The sequence below is a fragment of the Galeopterus variegatus genome, unplaced genomic scaffold (genome assembly GCF_000696425.1).
Source record: "Galeopterus variegatus unplaced genomic scaffold, G_variegatus-3.0.2 Scaffold713, whole genome shotgun sequence".
Taxonomy (NCBI): Eukaryota; Metazoa; Chordata; class Mammalia; order Dermoptera; family Cynocephalidae; genus Galeopterus; species Galeopterus variegatus.
The window spans coordinates 485499-511290 of record NW_007726824.1 but is presented as its reverse complement, the minus strand read 5'-3'; the positions used below and the strand labels follow the sequence as shown (position 1 = coordinate 511290).

General features: G+C 39.7%; 1 protein-coding gene across 2 annotated transcripts in view; it reads right to left on the bottom strand.

Annotated features, from left to right (window-relative positions):
• The window catches only part of EFNB2 (ephrin-B2), a 47023-nt gene that overhangs the window by 19844 nt on the left and 1387 nt on the right, over nt 1-25792 (bottom strand). For both annotated transcript variants that reach the window (XR_550409.1, XM_008571721.1), the window contains exon 2: nt 5255-5538. Coding sequence is in view for 1 of the 2 variants with exons in the window: in XM_008571721.1 (XP_008569943.1) it covers nt 5255-5538 (284 nt within the window). In the remaining variant the exon portion in view is untranslated. The remainder of the gene's footprint in view (nt 1-5254; nt 5539-25792) is intronic.

Below are 25792 nucleotides of genomic sequence, written 5' to 3'. Positions count from 1 at the left end.
TTGATATCTGATGATGGAAATGTGGTCTTTGTTACAGTTATAAATAATTCATCAAATAAAGAATATAATCACTTTATTTTTTTTTAATTTTTAAATTTTTTTTAAAAGATGACCGGTAAGGGGATCTCAACCCTTGGCTTGGTGTTGTCAGCACCACGCTCAGCCAGTGAGCTAACCGGCCATCCCTATACAGGATCCGAACCCGTGGCCTTGGTGTTATCAGCACCACACTCTCCCGAGTGAGCCCTGGGCCAGCCTGCATATAATCACTTTATAGAGGCCATACATTCTTTTTTTTTTTTTTTCCTTTTTGTCTTTTTTTGTGACTAGTAACGGGATCACAACCCTCAGAGTGTCGCGCCTGTATCGTGCGACCGGCAATGGGATTGCAACCCTCGGTGTCATGCCCGCACCATGCTCAACCAGTAAGCTGACCGGTCTCTATATGGGATCCGAACATACGGCGGGAGCGCCACCGCGCTCCAAAGCGCCGCACTCTACCGAGTGCGCCACCGGGCTGGCCCGAGGCCATACATTCTTATACATACGAAAAGAAATCTATACGTAAAGGGTCACTTGGAAGCTCCCATAATTATTTTGTTAGAAAAAGAGGTTATAGTACATTCAGTATATTGTAATACTACTTGACATAACTATTCCCACAAAATAAGTAAATCAAAGACAGAAAAAGGGGAGGAAAAAAACAAGAAAGTGGCAAACATACATATGATCAACAAAAACAAGGGACAGAATTTACAATTCTATTTTGATTAAGAATATTATTCATTATATTTGTGCAAAATTTTTACTTTATTTTGTGATTTTACTCAGAAGTGGAGTGCATGCCTAAAAAATAGCAAAGCTGTCTGTGGAGACTTCCAATTCTACATGTTCTTATTTTTTAAAATGCTTTAGGCAACTAAACCAATGAGGGGCCTAAGAAATGGTAACTCCTCCAGATTCATTCAGGGTTTCTCCAGAAGGACTTAGCTGTGGTGTGGAAAGTGAAGGGTGACTTCAAGGACTGCTGTGAACACCACAGGGTGTATATTATAGAACAACTTTTAATCAAACAATCTTTAAAATGATGACATCTCACTATGCCACCAGATTGTGTCTTGACTATGGATTTGCAGCAAAATAACAGAATGGCCATATAAAGCTAAACTGGGAGGTGCTTACCAATATGGCTTTCTTTGTCTAACAGCTCTTCCAAGTCACTACTAACTTAGTATTAACACAATAGCACTCATTTTTCATCCATCTCTGACTCACATAATTTTGGTAGCATGATAAAAACCTCTCTGTAGGGATTTTGCAACATTTTGTGCTAAGGTTGGATAACCAACCCACAGAACCTTCACAAGGAGAGATACTGCAAAGGGCCAACACACTGAACCTGCTGACTCACTCAGCCTTAGACTATCATCTCTTAAAAAAAAAAAATCATAAACCAAGCACAGAAAGTGCCTCAAAGAAAACTTTGTGGATGAAGGCTGGCAACACAGAAAAGCTTTCCCAATATTAATTGGAGTGTTTACTATGTCTAAGACAGAGCTTCCCTTGAAAATGGGCCATATCAGAACAGATAGGTATTTCATAAATGTTTAAAATATTTTAAAGACATAATAAAAATAACTATAGGCTATGCAAAATACTTACTATGTTTTTAAGGCAATTAAAGATCTGAATGTAATGAAGATCAGGAGGCTTTTCATACCAAATGGTCATAACATCCCCACCTCTTGACTATTTAAAGATGAGATTTTATTATGCAAATTCTGTCCAAGGCTAATTACTGAAATAGGTCACTCGAAAAAGTCTCTACTAAACATGAAGAAAACTCATATATATCATTTTGCCACATGTCAAAGCAAATAATCTCTGTGAAGAATTAATAAGGATCCATATCATTTCCTAAGGGAATTTAGTGGATACTCAGTAGGTTTTAAAATACAGTTCCAGTGAAAAATTAATATTTACTTTTAAAATTCACAACTGTGGATGACTGTATTTTTAAACTGGGTAACACTACAAACCAAATTAAATGCCTTTGAAGAATTTACAGCATATTCTATCCATTTCAATTGGATAGACCCACGTTAGCAAGTGATCTTGTACTGGACTTGTATGTCCAACCACCAAACGGCTTGTACCTGGAAGAGACCACCATCATTAGACCAAACAAGAACAACAATGAAAGTATTTTCTAGAGAAGGAAATTAAAGTTCAAAGAACTATAGTGACTTTCTCATTAAGCTCAGGGAACAGAACGAGGACATAGGACTATGGGCTCCTGGCCTAATTCTTCCAAAATGCTTGTTCATGCAGGGAATCACCCATTACCATTTCAGTCCATGTGGACTGTTCCCCATCAGGGTAAATCAAGCACTGTTCCAAACTATCACCTCTCTTCTTCCTTCCCGTGGAAGGAAACCAGCACAAGATAATGATGATATTAATACCACTACTCAGTTGTGAAGATGCTTACCAACTAGACATTAAGATGTGGAGCTAAACACATGTAGCCACTCAAATACCAATATTATTTATAGTTTCAAACTGAATCAATGACTTGAAGTGTGAATACTGTACTTGTAAATCTGAGTACTTTCCTTCATGCTACCTAGCACTATTTTATAAATGCACCAATATAAAAATTACTACCTTCAAACACTTTCTTTCCTTCTTAAAAAAGACAGTGTAGAGCGTGGCTGTGTGTGTACAGGTTATTTGATATGGAAAGTGGTGACTTTTTAAAATCCCTTAATTATTTTGGTGCCTTGGGATTCTTGCAGAAGCAATGCAAAGTCAACATAAATTTTTAAAACTATTTTAAAATTTGTTCTTTTCATTTCCCATTTCCTTCCAAGGGAAACTTGTATATCAATGAGCTTTGCCAGACGGTGGGTGAGAAATTGGCTTCTACATTTTCCCAAGTATCTGAAATGCCTTCCTATGCCTGTGACGTAGCGGAAGTCTTTCAACTCTGCTGAAAGTCTCACTGGACTTCCTGGCAAACTTCTGAGCCTTGGGCCTGTACTCAGCCCTGTGACAGTCTCCCAACCAGCAACATCACACAGCCCCCCATTGTTTCAAACTTGAAACTTTCAACTCTATTTTAGGAAGATTCTTTGATTCTTTTATCCCAGGCTACCACATGCTTTGCACTGTAAACCACAACTCTAAGGAGAGTTCTGGAGACAAGAGTAGCTCAGCTACCTACAATGAACTAGCCAATGTGGAATAAGGAGTTTCCAAAAAAAAAAGAAAAGAAAAGAAAAATAGGAGATATCATTATCATGTAGATTATTATTATAGCTATAAATCAACTTGTGCTTCTAAATACAAATCTTCCATGTATTGATAAAAAGTAATTATTAAATGCCTACTACATTAAGCAAAGAGATGTTGGTAAACCATTTATTTATTTGCATTTCTTGCATGTTATTTCAGACTAAAAGTTAAATCCTTAATGTTTACTGAAATCCCAGTTACATTCAGTGGGAACTTACAATTTACAAAGCCACCTTTATGAAAGCATAAGAGGAAGAATCTATTTGGGTCTGTCAGCTTCCCTCCAAGGAGGAGCCCATCAGTGGACCTGAGCGACATCCATGGTTTGAGGGACTTGTGTTCACCCACAGGATGTCTCATCTCTAGTGCATCTGCCCTTCAGGAACCCCTGACCTTCTTTCTACCACCCCACCCAGGGGCATTGACCTTCTTAACAAATTCATCTGAGGTCAGTTTCAGTTCCCCATAAATTTTATACTAAACATCAGCATCTATTGAAAAAGTCCTACTTTAAAAGTCTTTAGAAATACACACACTCTAACAGTCAGGCTTCCAAAAACTTAAAGTTTCCATTTATTTTACCTGTTAACTATTTTGTATTTTCAAAAATTTCCCTATTATTTTGTACGCCTTACTACCCCATCTGCTTTGTTTCATCTCAGAATGCTTTTATTTTCATTTTATGATAATTACTCCTTTAAATATATAATTGACCACTTTCTCTTTTTCTTTGTTACTTATTCTTGGTAAGCTACTCTGTATGTATCAGGCTGGCTTTAAAAATAGGTTGTCAGTTTCTGGCATTTCAAGTTACAGCAACAGACAAGATAATTAGGTATCTATGACCACCTTTGTTTTAATTACTAATAATGTAGTAAAAAATACATATTGTTGGGCACTAGATAAGTATTTAGTGAATTATTGATTCTGTGCTCTAAAGAGCAGCTCTGAAGTTGAGAAAGCCAGAGTTTCAATCTGCTCTCCAGGAGGTAGGGGAGCCATGGACAGCAGTTTCTTAACGAAACTGAAGTCTGTGGTAACAAATGAATGGAGAATTCAACCCAGTTATGAGCATAATTTTAAACCAAAGAAATTAACAAAAATGATTTCATTCCTTGAATGATATAAACAGCCATCTCTGTCACCCAGACTTCATTCAGACAAAACCTGGATCCCTGGGAACAATCACAGCTTTGTGCCAGCACGTGATCTGCACACAGGAGGCTTGCGCTCAGTGCAAGCACATCACTGGACTTCACAGCCTCGTGAGTTAGCTTTAGATATGACCCAAAGGATACAGATCATCTACTCCAAAACAGTATGTCAAATTATTATCCTTATATAAAAAACAGTGACTCATTGAGGAAACCCAAAGTTTGTCTTATTCTTCTAAATCTGGATTTACATGACCATGTATAAATGGGCTTTGCCTGTAACCCCTGTCCTTCCAGCCTATGAGCTCCATCTTCTCTGGACTCATAACTTCATGAGGAAAGCGTACTGTTATACCTCATTGTTTACTGTTGAGTCTTTGCACTGAATCACAGTCTCTTGCACAGGATAAATACTAACAGAATAAATCCTAAATAAATGAGTGAATGGATGGATGGATGAAGAGAAAAGGCATCACACAAGATTTACCTATCAAAATCTCACCATTGGTCCTTAAAAATGGTTTTGTCAGTAGAGATGCTGAGTATATTCATATAATTCATTTATTTCAATATTATAAATATTTTAGGAGGTTTTTTTCTCTTTGGATATTTATATTCAATGAATACTGTCAGCACAGGGTCCAAAATTCAATTAAGATTTCTTTGAAAAAAAAGTAGACAACCATTCAGCAAAGCTTCTCACCAAATAATTTGCCACAATAATTTTAAGGAAACAAAAATAGATACAAACCTATTTAGCTTATCCTAATTTCTATAAAATAAATGAATAGAATCATACTTACATATAATGTAATAATCTTTGTTCTTCTGAAATTCTAGACCCCAGAGATTAGGACTGAATTCTTGAAACTTGATCGTGAATTTTACATCTTGGTCTGGTCTGGCACAGTTGAGGAGAGGGGTGTTTTCCTTCTTAATAGTGCATCTGTCTGCCTGGTCTTTATCAACCATGTAAACTTTATAATATTCATACTGGCCAACAGTTTTAGAGTCCACTTTGGGGCAAATAATGTCCAATTTGTCTCCTATCTGTGGGTATAGTACCAGTCCTTGTCCAGGTAGAAATCTAAAAGCATAAAAAAAAAAAAAAAGCCATTGAGTTGATAAAAATGAACAGTATTAATGATCATTACAACATAGCCAGATAATTCCAGTAATCCCAAACTACACATTTTCAGATCCATACTTTTGCACATCAAAAGTCTCTTAGTTCAGATCAACATGGGACGAATGTAAGAAATTAAGTTTTAAAGAAAAACAAGGAAAAGAAAGAGACCATTCTCCTTACTCTAGCACAACAGGACCAGGCAATCTGCTGACATTTCTTTACCTCCCGCTTGCTTGGAATACCTGAGTACTCCTTTGTGTAACTTTACAATAACTTTTCCTCCATGGTGAGTCAGACGTTCCCACCTGTTTGTTATTTTTTAACCATTGGCAGCTTTAGTTTATTGGGCATGACACAGGGAGATTTCATCAATGAGGGAACAGTGGATGCACTAATACTTTGTTGTCCTGTTAGTTTCCATTTGCTGTTGATGTTAATTAACAGACAAGTTTCATCAAGAATGTTTCAAATTACTTATCATAATTAGCCAGTCACTGATCAAACAATGGGTTTTTTATTACACAGAACAAAAGAAACGTCTTACAAACCCATAAAAGATAACCACACACACACACACACACACACACACACAGTGATTCTGATGTGTCACTGTGGTTAAAAACCAGCAGCAAGGTGCCTGGAGGTAGGTACAAACTAAATGTGGTGAGCATTAAATTGCTCACCTTCCTAACACTTCCTTTTCCTTATGACTTAGTCCTTGACCTTTTTAGGAAATCTTCAAATCTGCAGGCACTAGGGGCCAGTTCTTGCCTGGGGTTTCCCACCGTACTCCAAACACTTTCTAACCTAAATCGGCTCCTTTTGTAGCTGGCATAGAGCGGCGGCTTGTAAGTGTTAGCCACTGTAAGTAGAAGTATTCTTAAATAACCACTGGAGTCTAGGGCTGGATGCCTGCACCCACTTCCTATCAAAGCTCTGCTCTCCAGGCCAATCAACTATGACCATTTACCAGCTTTTCTGGGGGTTTCCCAAACTTCAGAGAGCAGAGCCCCCATACCACGCCAGGTGTACCCCTTCTCTCATCCATCCTTCCAGCTCTCATAGGAAAATGCATCAGACCTCTCCCAAGCCGTGTATCTGCAAATCTCAAAACTCTCCCACATCACACACTGTGTCTAAGGTTTGGCTCACTAAGCTCTTTCTTCATTCAAAATGCTTCCAAGTTCCTGTTTCCTCCATGAAGACTTTTTTTTTCCTGCCTAACTAAAGGCTCACAGGAGGTTTCCTCCCCACCCAGGCAAGTCACTCCTATGACTCTCTCGTCACTCACATAGCCTCTTCACAGCTCTGCTTGTGCTGATGGTGAGGTCACAACATGGGACATGTGGCTGGTTTCAAGGTTCTCCAAGTGAGACCACAATTTTGGAAGGCACAAATCACATCAATAATTTAATAAGTCATGTAACTCATTTCACAAACAAGCCATACTTCCTTGATGTAAAGTTTTCATTCAAAGTGAGCAGTCCAACTTTGTTGCAAATCTGTAATGGTCAGTGATGGTGGAGGCGGGTGGGGGGTGGTATGGTAACCCATGGAATGGCTTATCAAAATGAAAGCATGGGGATGGGATCTCAAATTTCAATAAGCATATTTGACATGCTCCTAAAAAGTAAATCCTGACAAAACCCACTATTCCCAATGCTTTGAGAAGTGTCAGTTCACCTTTCAGAATACATTGTGGTAAAAAAGTGAGGCAACAATTTGATGCTTTACTCTTAAAAAGTAATTGTCCCGAGGGGCTGGTCGGTTAGCTCGGTTGGTTAGATCATGGTATTATAACATCAAGGTCAAGGGTTTGGAACCCCATACCAGTCAACCATTAAAACATCAAAAAAGGTAATTGTTTCAAGAGTTTGTTAAGAAACATTGTTGCTTCTTTACTTAAATTAATACAAAAGGACACAATGCTTGAGTGCTTTAGAAGTTTAAGAATAAGTGTGTGCATGCACACATGTGTAAACGTTAGCATACCAGTCATTTTAATTGATGGGATTATGATTCCTCAGAAGACACGGAGTACGGTTGAGCAGAGAGCCCCAATCACAGATGTCCTGCAGTGTTACCATGATGTGCAGTCTTTGTCACTGACTAGCAAGAAACTAATCAAGGAGAGTTAAATAAGTTGTGGTACTAGAGAACAGCAGGGCATTTTGCTTAAGAGTGTGGGCTCTGGAATCAAACCATGTGGTCTTGAATCTTGTCTCCACCACCTATTTGGTCACTGAGGGCATTTTGCTTAAACTCTCTCAGCCTCAGTTTCCTCCTCTGTTAAACAGAGGTAATAATAGTTTCTTTCGTTTGGAGGTTCAGAGGATTATGTAAGATAATTCTAAAGATTACACTTTTATTGGTGGTGTGATTGTCATTGTTGTGGTTTTATTATTATCCCAGAGGAAGCCAAAAGGGACTGCATCTGAAGAGAGAGGGGCACCACATCCCCTGAAACTTGGGGAAAGGAAGTAAGGGTGGGTATGGCTGTAGATGAGCTTCTAGCTAGAGGTGAGAGAGGAAGAAATTTAAAGGATATCATGTACGATGGGCTCACTTTGATTAAAATGTAGGAAGACTTGAGGGCCGGCCAGTGGCGCACTCGGAAGAGTGCGGGGCTGGGAGCGCAGCGCCGCTCCCGCCACGGGTTTGGATCCTATATAGGACTGGCCGGTGCACTCACTGGCTGAAACCACACCAAGGGTTGCAATCCCCTTACCGGTCACGAAAAAAAAAAAAAAAAAAAAAAAAATGTAGGAATTGAAAGCAAATATGAATGAACAAGTGGAAGCTAACAATGACACAAATTTAAGTCAAATTAAGTGCCCCTCTTTGTAGATCACAGGTACAACAGGAATTCTGAAGACAGAACCACCTAGAGTCGGGGCAAGGGCTTGCGGAGCAGCAGAGATGGGATTTCCCCAGTGTCACCCTAAGCCCAAGGGTGTTTCTGGTGAACGTGATGCTGTGCTGGGGGAGCTTCTGACCCTTTCTGATTGGAAGAATTTGTAGGTATTGGCGGTCTTCTGCAATCCCTTTCTATTTAAAAGGCAGGGTGAGAAACCACTTCCAGAACCACAAATAACAGAAACACTGCTGCTTTGGAGCACTTACTCCTGGCTAAGCTCCGTTCAAAGCACCTTAATCGCCTTATCTTTATCCAAGCTCTCCACTCGCGCCTAACAAGCAAACAGGTGAAGACACACTGGTGCCCACGAGACACACCAGGAAAAGCTCCCTTTCCCTGCACACTTTTCAATTCTCACTACCTCACATTAAAGCATAAATCTGGTTTTAGAAAATGCATTTTTTTTTTAATTGAGCTTTTCATAGATAAGTCATGGAGTAAAGGAGAATCAAGAGAAAGCCAACACACAGGAGAGCTTGAGAGTCTCACCTGGAGAGCCCAGGGAGAGCAGCCCCATGCCAAGCCCACGTGAGTTGGGCCTGATGTGGAGAGGCTGCATCTGAAGTGGACATGTGAGACCATAGCTCACACAAGTGGCCACCTTGTGCCATTGTCTTGTCCCAGGAGGCCAAGAACCAAAAGGCGAGGAAGAGACAGACTGACCACATGGAATTTTTGTTTTATGTATAACATTACAGACTCCAGACAATTTATGCCAATAGCAGAATGTACATGAAAAACAAATGATGTGAGTTCCTTAATAATTCCATTTTTTAATGGAAAACAATGAGCCCTATGTGTTATAATTGAGTCAGTCATATAGACTCTGTATTTGAAGCTAGGGGATTTACATTCAGATTTGTTTTATGTATAACATTACAGACTCCAGACAATTTATGCCAATAGCAGAATGTACATGAAAAGCAAATGATGTGAGTTCCTTAATAATTCAATTTTTTAATGGAAAACAATGAGCCCTATGTGTTATAATTGAGTCAGTCATACAGACTCTGTATTTGAAGCTAGGGGATTTACATTCAGATTCTGTTACTTTGAGATTGCTTAGAGACATTAATAAGTCAGACTACACAGCACATCTATGCCCTGAATATTTTGTAATACTCAATCATACACTTATCCTATGCTGACTCTGGAAGAATTCAGACTACACAGCACATCTATGCCCTGAATATTTTGTAATACTCAATCATACACTTATCCTACGCTGACTCTTGAAGAATTAAAAAAAAAAAAAAAGACTTATGGTGGTGACAACTGGCTAATTTTAAGTTACTAAGCCGACTATCCACAGTGGATGTCAAATACCCATTTCTTTTTGTGTGTTGAGAAAACGTTCATCTTGTAGCCAAAAACAGCATGGTGGAAAACGTCCATAGTTACAACCCATACCACAAGGGAGAGGTTGTTCACGTTCAACTTCGCCCAAATAAAAAATGGTTAGAGAGAGGTGTCACTTAACAAAGTCTGCTGATTTTTAATCCAAAATAAAAAAAACAAGGATGACTAACAGATTCATGAACACAGCCAAGACAGTTCCCTCTCTGAGCCAGTCTAGTCAGTGTCAGAACCAGCACTCTGCTGTCTTCCTGGGGTGGGGGACAGCATCTTCCTCTCCATCAGGAGCACCTCAGGGCTTGGAACTGCCTCCTGAGCAATGGGGCTGTGGCTTCAGGCATTTTCACTGGGATGGCCTCCCCAGTAGCCAGGGGAAGAAGTTACGAGAGTGAGGAATACTGAGCAGAAATAGGCGACTCCTGTGGTTTTTCCCAATGAGTCATTCCCAAACAAGACAATAGATGGCATGACTTTGAATCAGATAATATAACCAGACAATATAATGTGGAAAAAAATGGAAACTCTAAAGCAGGGTTTCCAAAGTTAACATACCTGGAGTGAAATGATTTGACGTTAGAACCTATTTTTACTTTTGGATTACCTATCGAATTTAATCCAAGTTATCAAAAGTTATTCACCAAACTAGACTCTAATACCTCCATGTGAAATATTTTGGATAAGTCTAATACTCTAAATTAGACATTAATATTTAGTAATCTAAATTAGATCTCCAATAATTTAAATTAGACATGTTAACTTCATAATTGCAGAGGCTTTTATTCTACAGTCATTATGTGACACAATATTCTTTAATGTTAACACACTAGAACATAGCAGAATCAATGAAGAATATAGCAGATAGTTTTAATCCACACTGTGAACCATGCTTGTTTAAAATACTGACATAATGCACTGAAAGCACAAACCAGTCATTTACTGTTCAGGGGTCACCACATATGATTTCTATTAACTAGACTATCATCAAGTCTGGATTCTTCTGCTGACCAGTATTGCGCTACCAGGTCTCACATGATGCCTGGGAAATCAGAAGAAGGTACGGGTTGCCAGATCTATTTCCAAACTTCACCCAATATAATAGGAGGGTCCATGGGAAGCCAGTAGTTGAAATGCGTAGGGATCGCTGGGAAGTGGACTCAAAATTGCATCTCCCTGCCTGCTCTCCCACCAATGGATACGCCATTTTCTTGCCTGTCTTTTCTCCCCTGCCCACTCCAGCACCTCTCTCGACCATACCACATGCTCCCCAGTACAAACTCCCAATGACTTCATACATGTTCCTTCAAGGTTGGCCAAAACAAACACGTAGGGTAACCTGGAAGAATCCCCACATGACTGAGCAGCCACTTGATGTTGATGTCGCCTGTGAAAACACATGAAAAACAGATGACGGGGTGGCTCTCCTGAGGGGTGCAGGAGACAGCTGGAGGAAGACATTGAAGAATATGCCAAAGTTCCCACCCAAACAAGGGTAAGTTAATATGTTAGTAATCAAATGCAAAAATATCAAGCTGACACAGAATAAAATGATTTAGAAAGCACGACCGGTTTCTGCATCCAACCGAATAAATGGGTCAGGCAAACGCCCCTCACCCCCGACAGACACGATGACTGTGCTTCTTGGAAATGATGTGCAAGAGCTTCTGTTTAAAAAGTGTCAGCTCAGTTCCACAGCCGTTTGTGTCTAATATTATGCACATAAAAATCTATTTAAATATTTAATATTTCTGCATAATTATAGCAGGTGTCATGCACCTGAGAAACAAGGCCGTGTCACTCAGGGAACAGGACAATACAAGTCCTGTGGTATATGCCTGTGTGTGTGCAAGTGGAATAAAGGCGGTGGGGTGGGGGTGGGCAAGAGACATACACAGGCAATTCTTCTGTCTCTGCAGCAGACTGCCAAGCAAAGTAAGGTCCTAAGTGAATACACACGACTTTTACACAGAAAACTGACTTTTCATTTCAGAATTATATCATTAGAGTATACAATCATTGTAAGTAGATGGCTATGTTCAGTTGAAAATATATAGACATATAAAATATATGGTATGTTATTTTCTTTCTTTTGCTGATTGCACAGAGATATACATAGATGATCACACACAGGGCCTTAACCTGAGCCTGTTTTGGGCTACTTCATGGTAGACTCAGAGTAATTTTTAGCTTTCTGTGTTTTTCACAATTCTCTGCAATAAATATTCAATGTTTATGTGATCATATCAGAATATTATTTATTTTACTTTTATTTTTAGGCAGCTGGCCATTATGGGGATCTGAACCCTTGACCTTGGTGTTATAACACTTCATGCTAACCAACTGAGCTAATTAGCCAGCTCAGAACATTATTTTTTAATGTATAGTTTCAAAAAACAAGCTGTACTATCTTCTTGAACTACCTTTCATAACTCTGATTTTAAAAATAAGCATTTAAAATATTTAATGCTTGTAGACTTTTTAACTATTTGATGCAATTCCTTAGAAATAAATAAAATCATTATAGTCTGACTGCGGCCTATCTAATAAATCAATTCTTGAGTCCACAAAAGCTGTAGTAACATACAACTTGTTTATTCAAATGAATAAAAAATAAGGGATAGATATAACTTATGCTTAATCACTGAACTGTACGAATCTGAGAGTTGGCTAACTTTTCAAGGAATCTGAAACCCAGCTTTAGAAACAGGATCACCCTAGCTGTTAACAAACCCAAAATCACATAATATACTAGGTTTATTCCCAAGCCAGTGCTCTGTATTAAGTACACTTTGAGCTTACCACATTTTGGAAAACATGCGCTTTTTCCATAAAATGCTTTGGTCGTCTGAAATTCTGAGTGAGGACAGGCGCTCTGTAGTTTTGCTGTAATTGGTTGGTCTTCCTAGCTGCCCCTTGACAAGGGATGCCTCCTGCTCTGGATAAACCCAAACCCTTGAACCTCAACTCCACCGTGCACTTTGGGCCTTTCACGTCTATCTGGAGCTAGAATAGCATTAACACCAGAGACCAAGATTCTTTCCTGAAATGCTCTGTGCACTTGGGAATACAAATACTACTAAAGGAGTCTGCATCCTGAGTATGTGAACTAGACATTTCATAAACAGGCAGGATATCCAGTCTTGCATTTCTCCTTTTTAATGCTCAATGGCTGCTACAGCTTAATAAAATATTCTCTAAATGCCCCAAACAGAAGAGTTTTGTTATAAAATGAATAAATAAAAGCAAGGCCCAAGGAAGACATGGGTAACATCTACCGTAAGAAATACTTGGGAAAAGTCTGCTCCTTTTTGTGGATAGCACTTTACTGCCCCCTTTTGCACTTTAACATCAGAACAAGTTTCTCACAGACTTATTCTGAAACCAGAAGACTAGTGGGGTGTAGAGGTAGGGTGTCAGCTTTATACAGAATTACGTTACCAGATACCCCTGCTTACAGTAACAAGTAATTACCTTAAAACTTCCAGCGAGTATACCACTGTCTTCTCAGTGGCTTTAAACCTCCAAGAAATAAGGTAGTAATTGGAGGCTTTAATTGGCACTTTCTGACTTAATTCAAATGTGTATGTGTGTTGGAACAATTGCCTGTTTTCACAGGTGCCCCTTCTTTCACACGTCTCTAAAACAAATATCCATCTGCAACATGAACCTGATTTATTCAAAGAAAAGAAAAGGGGCCCCAAAGCAGGCTATACAATTTGGGACCATTAAAGTGTGATAAACCCGAGAGCAAAGAGTGGGGGATGTACGTTTCAAACGTCACAACAAAGACAAGCAAAATCTTTTCAAGAAAAGAAAAGATGAGAAGCACAGAAATTCAAATGCACCGTGAGCCCACGGGTGCACAAACCAGTTTAGCAGCTCTTCAAGGTGAGGCACGTGTGTGCCTCTTCGTCTACGCGTATATCCAGAAAAAAGTGAAAAACTGCAGTCTAAAGGAAAGTTAGACTTATATTTTGATCTGTAATGACAGAGCGAGAGGGCCCAATTCCTGGCCCAATGACCTCAACTTGCATTTGACAGAATCTGTGTGTGCTGTTATGTAAACTTCTATTTAAACTTAATCTATTTCCCTCTGACAGTCTACAATTACCGTATAAGTCAAAATAATATTAAATTTCACAGCCTATAGTGCTGCACAATTGAATGAAAACTGACTCCTTTTGATGTTAATCTTGTTTTTTATTTGTGAAATAATGCTCAAAACACAGAGGGCTAAAGTAAATTTTAAAATGCTTTAAAATAATATTCTCATAGTTTAAACATCCTTTCCAGAAAATAACACAAGTATTTATTTCATTTTCATCTGTGCCATGATTCTCACTGTCATAAAAACATTCAATTCACAGAGGGCACACCTGTAACAAGCTGTGGTTTAAAAATGTATCTTCTTCTTGTGTATGAGTCATTGTAAGCCAAACTTTAAGTGTGTTGATGCACAGATATCATTGTCTTTTCTTTCCACAAGTTAACAGAGACTAGTTAAATCTCTGCCATGAAATTGAAAGCAAAAATCAACCACCTACTGCAAAACAAAGAAGAGGTCTCTATTATATACCTTATCTAGCCTCTCCTTCCCCACCCTGCCCCCATTGCAACTTGCCAAAAAAGAAAAAGAAAAAAATAAACCACCCCATGTTTTTTGTAGCTAGATAAGGCAACATTGGGAGGCTTAAATAGTAAGGCTGGGATGCCATGATATACAGTGGAAAAGTGAGAAAGGGAGTGACCTCACAAATGCCAAACTTTGTCCTGCTGGTGCGACCACACCAGCTTCACTATTGAAACAGGGATTTCATAACCCTCAGAGACAAGAGACATCGCAGGCTTCTTTCCCAACTGTAATTTGTTTGCACCTGTACAGTCTTGTTCCAAACCATGCTCTTAGCAAGAGCCTATAAAGAAAGGTGGAACTCTTGTTATTTATAGGTGAGGCACCAGAAAGAAAAATGGCTTTCATAGAGAAAGAAATTCAAAGGCATTTCCAGCTGGTTCTCTGTTGTTTTAGGTATGTGTTCAGATCCATTTGCTCATTTGCTTGAGTGGGAAAAAGTCACAGGGATGTAAGGCATACGTAAATCATACCAGGAATGGCTTGGCATTTTAAAAACGCAAAGAAACAAAATTAAGATACAGCTTAGTGCACAGCACTATTACAATCTAGGTTAGGGTGTGTGTATCTTTGGTATCAACCTTTCCCATCCTTTTCATTCTCACCATCAAATTTTTTTTAATTCCAAAAAATTTTGCCTATTTAGAAAAACGATTCACCCACATATTATTAATATGAAACCTCTCCCCTGTGGTGGAGAAAACAGCACTGAAGTGGTGCACAGCAAGGGGATCCCATTTGTGCTCCTCAAGGCTTGAGCCTGTCTTGTTTACAGCTGGACCCCCAAGTCCCGCCACCCCACCCCCACACACCTTGCATAGATTGAGTGCTGCATAGCTGTCTGTGTGATTAAAGAATGAATAAATTAGTAAGTAAGGTATAAGGAGAGATAAAGCTCTTTTAGTTCTCTCTTGCTGTAAGAAGAGACTCTCCTTGCCAATCAAGCCTAATAGGCCGAGCAACACAATTTATAAGGCTCTGTGCAACTGCTTTACAAGGAGCTACATGGCTACCTGCCTCTGAGACACTTCCTCCTTCCTGGGCTCCAGAAGAGGGGTCAGGGACAGGTCTGCCCTGGGTGTATGACAGGTCACATGTTCCCGCACCTCTCATGGCTTTGCCACAGCCCCTGGAGTAGGGGATGGAGAGAGGGAAGAGCAGGAACAGCCAGGTCTGTACTGCTGACATCAGAATGGGGCAAGACTGGACTAGGTTAGACTTCCATACAGATCACCCCCAAACGGTGGATCTTTTAAAAACGTGAACAGTGCCCCACTGTAACTTTGTGGACACAGTATATTTTTTTTCTGCTCAGTCACCATATGCAGCTGAAAATTGCCTTGATCAAAGAACAAAAACACCCCAGAAGTTAAATACTGTAAGTTATTCCAACAGACGGCTACTGAACAGAACCGAATTGGACGAGGAAGAAGTAAAGAGGATGTGCTGCGGCACCCAAGTCCTAAAAGGCATGAAGACTTGGTTGCTAGAGACTCTGGCCAGCCACTCAGTGTAGAGGTAAGCAGATGACAGTCACGGTGGGAAGCAAACCCAGAGGCGCCCATCGCAACTCACTGCCTGGCTTCCTTAAACAAACTGCTCCGAACTCGCAGAACATCAAAAGCCAGATGGGCTGTGCTGAATGAATCCACAGGCAAGAAGCCAGAGCCCCAGTTTGCTGTAGAAATAGGCCTGGACTTGATTTGAGTCTTCTCAGCTCTGACAAGCTGGAAGTTGGCACAGATCCCAAAAGCCAAAATAAAATGGCATTTAATTGTGACGAGACTCTAAAAAAGATGTCATACTATCTCCTTAGCTTGACACACACTCAGCATCTAGCCTCATGTAATTCTCCTTGAAAATCTGACCTCTTTTTCTCACAGCAAGAAGCGATCAAAGATTTCAATATTTAAAAGAAAAATCTTAATAGTTAAAGGAGTGATATTCAATAAAGGCATTAATATTATACACTGTAATAACTATTTAGTTATCCTTTAAATGGGCTGACCATTATCCTGTTTCCATTGAGTGTAAATTTGCTATCTCAAAGTTCAAAGTGTCTGTTTAGAACTGCTTGTCCATCATAAGAGAAGATAAGTCAAAATGGGCAGTGGAAGAATTATAACTAAAACTTTCTTTTTATCCATCTTTATGTGCTGCTTTAAGCAAACACATGCATAATTCAGTTACACGATAACTAATTACTCCCTACAACAGCATATAAAGAAGAGGCAGAAAATTAAGAGAGATCCTGGGACCAAACAACCTGGGTTCAAATCCACTTATTAGCTACAAGTGACTTTGGGTAAGTTAATTAACCAATTCGGCCTCAGTGTCCCCATCTATATCATGGGATAATAAAAGTAATTCCTTCACATGGTTACTAGGAAAGTTTAACGAGTATTTGTCAGTTAGAACAGCAGTTGTTACATAGTAAGTGCTGTCTACAACTGCTGTTATATAAAAAATGTCCATCAGGTAAGTAGGTTTCTAAATAAGAACTACCATGTAATATTAATGCAAAAAAAAAAAAATGCTACAATGCCCATCCCTACAGGTTGAATTCATGTATTAATTCAACAATCCAACCTCTTATTGTACCCTTTACTAGAAGATACAAAATGGATTCAGACAAAGACCCTTCTCTCAGTCTGCAGTTGAATGGGAGTGTCCAGGGATATAAATGTTAAAAGAAAACACCATGGCTAGGAAAGCAGAGGAGAGAGTCTCTAATTTGGTAGTAGAAGGAAAACAAAAAGGTGCTTTGTATAGCAGAAAGCCTTAAAGAATGAATAGAGGTTTGGCAGGTAAACAAAAACTATAACAGAGAGTTTAAAAAGTAAAAGTATTATGTTATTGTCTTTATTAACAAAGTATTTTCATTTTTCTTTGTATTTGAAGGTGACTTGAACCACAGCCAGGCATACAGTAGATATTCAATTAACTTTTATTAATAATAGCTGATATTTATTGGTTCATTGTGCCAAGTACAGAGCTAAGCTCTTTAAATATACTTAATCCTGACCACAATTTTATTACTCTTTTGTTCAGCACTATTATATTACTGTCCCTATTTTAGAGATGGGACGACTGAGAGACATTTATGATACTGCTCCCAAAGTTACAGATCTAATAAATGGCTAAGCTGGGATTGGGCTCACACAGCCAAATTCCAAAGAATGTGCTTTTGACTAAACTAAAATAGCTCTTGCCCACTGTCCTTGTTAAATCGAACTGCCCAACCTATCCATTATCACACTTATTTTGAAAAGCAATAGGTACTGATAGGTCTCACATCGAAAAGACAGCTGAAATCAATGGGTTAGCTATCCCACAGGGTCTATTTGCTCCATTTGTGGGATTTGTCTTCGAGCGACAGCCAGATGTATGAAATAATAGAGTGTGTTTACAGGTGGACACTTTATAGACACACGCCGTCCTTAGCTGCAATATTATTACTCTGACTTGCTTACCATTTTCTTCATTTTAGTCATATACTGTGACTTAGCTTAGAGATGCCTGTCGTTCAAGACTCAAGTTTCTCCTCCTCTGGGCTGCTTCCCTGCCCCCATTCAGGATGAACACTTTTCCTCCCTTCCTGTGTTCCTCCTGCACCCTGAGCCATAGCACCCCAACATGGCATGTGCTTGCTTCCACCTGCAGTTCTCTCTGCTAGCTCTGGATTTAAATCTCAAACGCAGAGAACACCTGCTTGATACTTACTCTCTGAGCCTAGCATCATGACTAACAGTTAATAAATACTTGCTGAATAAATCAAAGAATTATCCACCATCAATGGTCTGGATCCTTCATACTCCTCCAACTCCAAAAAAGCAAGAATGGGGACTGGGAGCAGCAAGACAAGGACCACAGATTTCTTCAGAAATCCCCAAATGACTTTTACAAGTATGAGGACCTAATGTTGAGTTGTCTTCCCAAAAAGGTTGATGAGGACGAGGTTCTCAAAGTGTGGTCTTGAGCTGCAGCAATTGGCAGCAGCAGGTTTCTAATGACCTGGGAGTGTGTTAGAAATGTAAATTCTAGATTCAAGCCCTACCCTAGACCTCAGGAGTCAGAAATTTTGGGGGTGGGGCTCAGAAATCCCTGTGTTCCCAAGCCCTCCAGGTGATTCTGGTTCCCTAAAGTTCAAGAGCCACTGGTCTGCAGGATAGGTCCCTAATAAAGTATGGGTGATAGGTTAAAACAACGCAGGCAGCCACAAACCTAAATCTGGGCTGTGTCTGTCCCTCTGACTAGTACTTACTGGGTGCCAATGCCAGCAGTTAGTAAGTAGAGACAGAGGAAATGAAGCCATGTTTGCCCCTGACTTTTAGGATTGGGAGGGTGGGGAAGACCTGCATATAAATCGTGATGTGCAGCATATATTGTTCTTTCTATATGCCAGGTACTTAACTACAAAGTGCTGTGAGATTGTGAAGAAAAGATAGAAAGAAATTATGTGTGATCTGTATCACAAAGAAAGAGAGGCAACACCCCTAGGAGAAATCATGAACTTTACAGAAACATTGTAGTGATGATCCGCTTTCCCATAGAAAGGGGAGAGTCGAACAAGGCCTACATGAGCTTATTTTTATCTAAAAAGTACCCAAAATATAGTTCTGGTAGTGAATTGAAAAATGACATTTTCTAATTTCTGCAATCAGGTACATTCTGAGCTGGCCTTGAGCATGATTTGCCCTGACCCACTCACTCATTAGGTAATTCTGGTTCAGGGCAAATGCTTTTGGGACACAGTAATCCAGCTTAAGTGGAAGGTAGAGCAGGGACTGAAATTCTAAAGCAATTTTTCAGGTTGCATAACCATGCTGTACCTCAGGTTCATCAACCATCACACTAGAGGCTGGGAGAGATCATCTGAGATACTTCTGGCTTTGAAGGTCAGAAATTCTACGCTACCAGATACCGGCCTAGGTTAGGCACCCTGCAGACAGTGTGGGTTGGGGAATAGCAGCAGAGCAGGCGGACGGTAGGCAGCTGCACTCACCCACACTTAAACACACATATACCTGCAAACAGAAAAGCACATACCTGCAAACAGAGAAAGCCTTGGGACTGGCTATCACCACCATGCATTTTCCTTGTGCACAATGTTGACCCTCCTGGTTTCAAAAATCAGAGTAGCCTTCATAATTACTCTGGGGTGATACAGGAGTTGAGTACATGGAAAGCATAGATTGATGCCTCAGTGGCAAAGGGACTTAACTAGCAAGTACTGGAAGAGCAATATAAATATCATAATTATAATTGGTTGCAGCCAAATCTAAATAGAGAAAATAAACTGTATCGTTTAATCATTATATGTAGAAAACATAAAGAATCTATATATAGTATTGAAGAAAATGATGTTTCCCAAGTATGGCAGAACACCAGGGGTTCGTTCACAGTGCTCTAAACGTATGCCCGCCACCGAGTAGTCTCATGCTTACCTACTCATGCTTTAGAGAATGGAAAGAGCAAACTATTAATACTTCACTACTGCCAATTTTTTCTTCATATTTTGTTTAGAAAATTACTAAGGGCAGAAACAACTTGTTTTTCTTTAATGGAGCTTTCTCCTAAAATGTTTTCTTCTTTGAAATCAGCAAGTATGCTCTTACCAGCCACAAAATGTTTTGGACTAGAATTACATATTTGAATTTATACATGAAAAGAAAAATATTTTAATAGTTTAGAGTCACTGCTGAGTCTCTGCTGGAACAACAGAAATAGGTTGGCCGGGCATTCCGTGTGCATGGAAAACATTTCATAATTGGTCACCTACCCTTTTCACTGGTTTGCTAGTGCACCTTCCTTATCTCTAATACTTCTGAAATATGTTTGCAGGTAGAATGCAAAGCTACACGTCGGATGACGTTAGTAAACAAATGGCAGGGCTTTCCTGAATCATTTCTTTAATCACTTTAACCCTGTTGGTAATAGAAAGCTGGAGGCCAGGGCAATTCAGCTCCTTCTTTTGTCGTTTGCCTGCCATAAATATGCACCAGTCTGCATTTGAAAAGCTGAAGGAGGCCGCAAGCTTGCTGGACATTTATCATGCTCTGTTCCCTGTTAACAAGCAAATACTTTAGTTGAATAGGCCATTAGCAATCATTGTCAAATGCAGAATGCAAGGTGCTTGGATGTGAGCAGCTTGTAAATTAGATGGTGTCCCTTCTCTCTGATGAATCTAGACAAATGGAATGGATCTTCTGATATAGATGATGAATTAAGTTAGAAAGGAAGGTAAAGTAGCAGGCACTGGGTATGGCAGGTCCATGTACAATAATTTTTTAATGTTTTTAGTCTATGACTACAATAATGCTCACAGTAACGAGAAAAAAAAAAAAAAAGGCATCAAATGCATTATATCTACAGCCCAAAGCAGATGGTTAAGTCAGCTGAGAATTAGGAACAAAATCAACAAAATGGGTCTAAAACAGAATATTTAGGAATTAATGACAAACTTCATCAGACACTTACAGAATGCAGAAGTCTAGAAAGGCCCCATGTTGCTGTCAAAAAAAACAGCACTGAACACCCCTTTGTGAAACACTCCATCAAGAAAGACACTTCCGGCGTTTGCAGCCTTCAGTGTTTTCCATGTCTGAAGAGTTTAAACTCTCCTAAAGAAATGCTGAGACTTTTCTGCAATGCCAAATAGGAGGCCATAAAGCAAATATTTCCTTTCTGGCTTGACCCAATTGCGGATGTCACTCTGCATGTAACCCAGTTGTGAATTCAAGGGCTTATTTTGTTTAATGACTAAAATGGAAAGTGTGGAAGGCAAAAACAAAAGTCCAGCTTATTTACAAGGTTGTTCAGGACAGAGGCCAATAGGATTCAACAGCATGGAGTGTTTTTTTGTTTTTAACTTTAAAGCTGGGCAGCACTAACATTTTTATAATCCTATAATTTACACTAAGGGAGCCTATCCCATTCAACTCAAAGGTTATGACTTATGTTTACGAGTAAAATAACATCTAGATGGAGCCCATTGATTTGGACATATTGGATGACTACTAACATGAATTAAAACTAAATCCCACTTTTATTTTTCTATTTTATTATATATTTTTTTCCTGAGCGGAACAGACAAAACTCACAGAAGAGCTCTCTGGCTGAGGAGAGGGACAATGTGTAATGTTTACCCTGTTTCTCCCATGCAGTGGGAGATGGAGCTGGGTCTGAAAGATGGCTGAAATCAAAAGGTCTCTGTTTTCTTTTCAGATAACCCTAGCCCTACCTATCCCTTCTGGTCTCTGTTCCTTCCCAGCATGTCTCTGCCTGAAGCCCAAATAGATTAAGGCAACAACTGCGAAGTGCAGTTAATCCTACAGAACGGCTGCCGCTGTTAGGCCAGGAGTTAAAAAGGAAAATCTTCCAGGCCCTAACAACTGCGGTGATCTGAAGTTTTAATCAGCCCCAATCTCAATCTATAAAAAAGGCAGTCAATGAAATCTACCTTGGCCATATTATCCACTACCAATGAGCAAGAACTGAGCAGCTTTTCTTTACTGCTTTAGCTATCCCAGACCACAAGTAGAGCTTTCATACTTTCTAATCCTAGTTTCCAAGTCTGCGTAGTTCTCACATAATGCCCAACAGCCTGGAGCAAGGGCCTTCGTCTCTACGCCCTTTTCAGAGACGTGTCATTTCTAACATCAAGCTAATCTATATGTTGCCATGGCTTCACCTTTCATCTGCCTTTACATCTTATGAACTGCATGGATTTACCACATTATTTTTATCTGAAAGACAGAAAATGGTGGTTTTATTGCCATACAATCAGATTACTGCTGCTAGTTTCTCTATGCCTTTTTACCATACTTCAATCAAAAGGGATCAGTTTCTTTATACTCTGCCCTTGATTTACATTACATCTGTAAAGACCTAGTCTGGGTTGTAATCCCCTTATTAACTATGACCAGGGTTGATTTGCCTAAAAATAAAAGCAAATTGTGTCAGACCCTTTCACTTTGTTTTTGATTCGGAACTACAAAATGGATTACTAAAGAAATCTTCAGAGTTCACACGGCTAGTATAGTACTGAATTTAAAATGAGAATTAAACAAGTTAAACAGGGGAGCCATGTCAACGGTTTACATTTTCCATCATGGGAGAAGGGCTGAATTGCTTATGTCTTTGTATTCTTTGGCTTTTACAAAGACAATGAAGCCACAGGAGTTTTTCCAAGCTGTTCGGAACATGTCCCATTTGCTATCCTTCCTTCTTTGCAGTTCTTACGGCCCCCCCATTCAAATTCTCCCCTTAAAAAGAGAGGGAGGGAATTTGTCCCTGAAAGAACTAATTCCTGACTAGAAGCTTATAGTTCTATGGGTTCTGCATATTTTAATCAAAATATTTTAAACAGTTGAACACTCCTCTTTAAGGCTCTACTCTGCTACACAAAGGGTGAGCTCATAAGCAAATCTATGTAGATGTATAATAAGTGACCTGAAAAACAGGTTCTTTATGTCCGTAGCAAAGGCGGCCAAGAGATTAGGCAGACATGAGGACCATTTTAATCATCTTTCTTAGAAGAGCGCTTCTTTTTGTCTAATTTGCAATTAAATATTTTAAGAACAAAGTTTTCATAAAATGTTTTAAAAAATCTTTCCTTAGAAAAAAGTGTTTGTTAGGGTCTACAATCTGTATTTCCTTTTCTCTGCCACTCCCATTTCTATGACGCATCACTGCAGTCATGCTGGGATCTCGAACAGTTTCCCATTAGGTGAATGACTCTGAAGCATGGCTGAAAGTGAGGTGTCATCTTGAAGCTCCTGGGAGCTACCTGAAATATTTCAGTGGAGGACCAGATAGCAAGGATTTAGTCACTCCAATTGCAACGTCTGTCTGAAGGTAGGTATCGTGCTGATCCACCAACCAAAAGATTTGCCTCAGTAAGTTTACAGATAAAAGGTTTTATGATAATTAATATAAAAATACCAATTGTTCTTCAGTTGACTCTGTAGGGAGAAACCACTCCAATGTTTAATTTTTAGCTGGTCTCCGGGCAGATGGCTAATTCACCTGTCCTCATACTTTAGCTTAGGAGCTAGAAACTTTAGACATCATGGAGTCATTTGCATTTCTTTGCATCCATAGGACAAGTGTCAACAGCTATGCTTTGTGAATGATTTAGAACCAAATGCTTAACAAATCATCTTAACCTCCAGCTCCTGTTTCTGGGGCTTGAAGCTGTAACTGTTGAGGTTAAGAAGTGCAGTCCCTTGACGCTGGATTTCCAAATAAATTCTCATCTGAAAAGAAGGCTACCAAGCATGTTGTGAGATATCGCTTTAGCTCTGTCTTTGTGCTCTGCCTGGCTCAGTTGTCCTGTAGAACAACGACAGTCCATTACCTACAGTTTATCATCCTGACAAAATGTGAGGAATGTGGATGTGAAAGCACTAACAATTCCACCCCTGGTGCTTTGTGCTTTTTTTCTCTCTATATTAAAACCGACAAGATTAACCCAAACGCAAACTATGGAGCATAGTTCAAGGGGCTATTCAATCAGTGCTGAATGTGCATTTGTTTACTTACAAAAATAAGAATTGCAGACACAATGGAAGGCAGGCCAGCTTATATATGTTATTGAATAGACTGTTTAAACAGCACTACCCATTGTCATTTATTTTATCCATCTCTGACAGGTTCGTATTTATTCAGAGTCTGACTGTGCTGAACCCCAAGTATTATAGGTTATCTGGATATTATCCAGCCATTCTTTTGTATCAAGTCATTCAATATCAGGAATTCGGTATTATGTAGGGAAAACTTTACATGGGAAAAGTGAAATGCTCTGTTAACTAACTAGTACGTGATGCATTGGGAATAGCAACCCAAAACAGAAATTAATGCTAGACTAAAATTATCAACAAATTCAATGTAATTCATTCTGGAATACCATAGCCAATACAGATTTGCTTACTCTAATTTTTTTCTTTTTCTTTTTTTTTGTAAAGAGCCAACTATTTTATTTTGGCAAAAACATCATGCTTGGAAAAAAAATTATTCTACTTAAATGCTAATTAGAAATGTAAGCTAGGCTTTGCTGTTCTCTCCTGAAAAAAAAAAAAAAAAAAAAAAAAAAGGCTCAAATGTCCTAAATGGCTACAACTGACCCAACTCTTCCAGAACCTATGGATGCAATATGAAAATCTAACAGGGCAGCCACTAATGTTTCAGTCTACAGAACTTCTTCCGACTATTACATCAACTCTCAGGGATGGGAGCAGCAGACAATGTAATTAAAGTAGTTATGGAGACGCTGAATTTACAAAGGATTTTCTGGACCCTGTATCCAAACAGCTGCCGCATGCTCCCTATGTCGAGCGCCTGCGAAAAAAGCTGACCTCCGAATGAAACAAATCTAATTACTGATGGTCGCTTCATTACAAATGAGTCGTTCCACAGTTCACACCAACCAACGGGAAACCTCAATGCACTTCATTACCTTCCTGCCACATCGTGTACACCCACTGAAACTTCTCCCTGGAAATAAACATGCAACTTCCCCAAGTAAAACAAGCCTGGCACCAGGGGCTTTTTATTCATTCTCAAACTTAGAAAAGGCTCTTTCATATCATTCCTCCAGGAAGGAGTCCTTCTGATCTCTCAAGCCAGCATTCAGCTGCATACCGTAGGAAGTAGACCTTTCCCAGAGACACAGTCCCCAATCCTCCAGGCGGGCCATTATCAGGAGAATTTAAAAAGAAATTCTACCCTTGAGGACAGGAAGCAATCCCACCCACAGTCACACCCGCAGAGCAGGGAGGCAGGCTTCTCCACAATGCAGGCCGCTGGCAGGTCTCTAAACCCAGCCACCATCGGAAAACTAGACTAATCTTGATCACCAAGATGGTGATCAGTCACTCCCGCCCCCAACAACACATTATAAAAAGATGATATTAATATCTAAATCTCAGGTTGAAATAATTATTGTTCTACCTTTCCCCCCAAGATGGTATTTCTAATCTTCCTCCCGGATACACACAAACTAGTAAGTTATCGAAAACGTTCTGAGCTGAACGCTGGAGAGGTTAATGGAAACTTCTTTCAATTAGACTGAAAAATAAATATTAAATCTTAATACGAAAAAAAAAAAAAATCAGCCCCAAGGAGAGCCGGTGGGTGAGAGTGGAAAGCGGAGCGGCGCGGGCGGCCTGGGGGAGGGGCGCGCCGCCCGCGCATCCTGCAGGGAACAGTGACCTCTGGAGGCCCGCGGTGGCCGGCGCCACCTGGAGCCTCACGACTCGGCGGGCAGCGCTGTAAAGGGGCCACCGCCAGTATTTTGTCAGCAAATACAA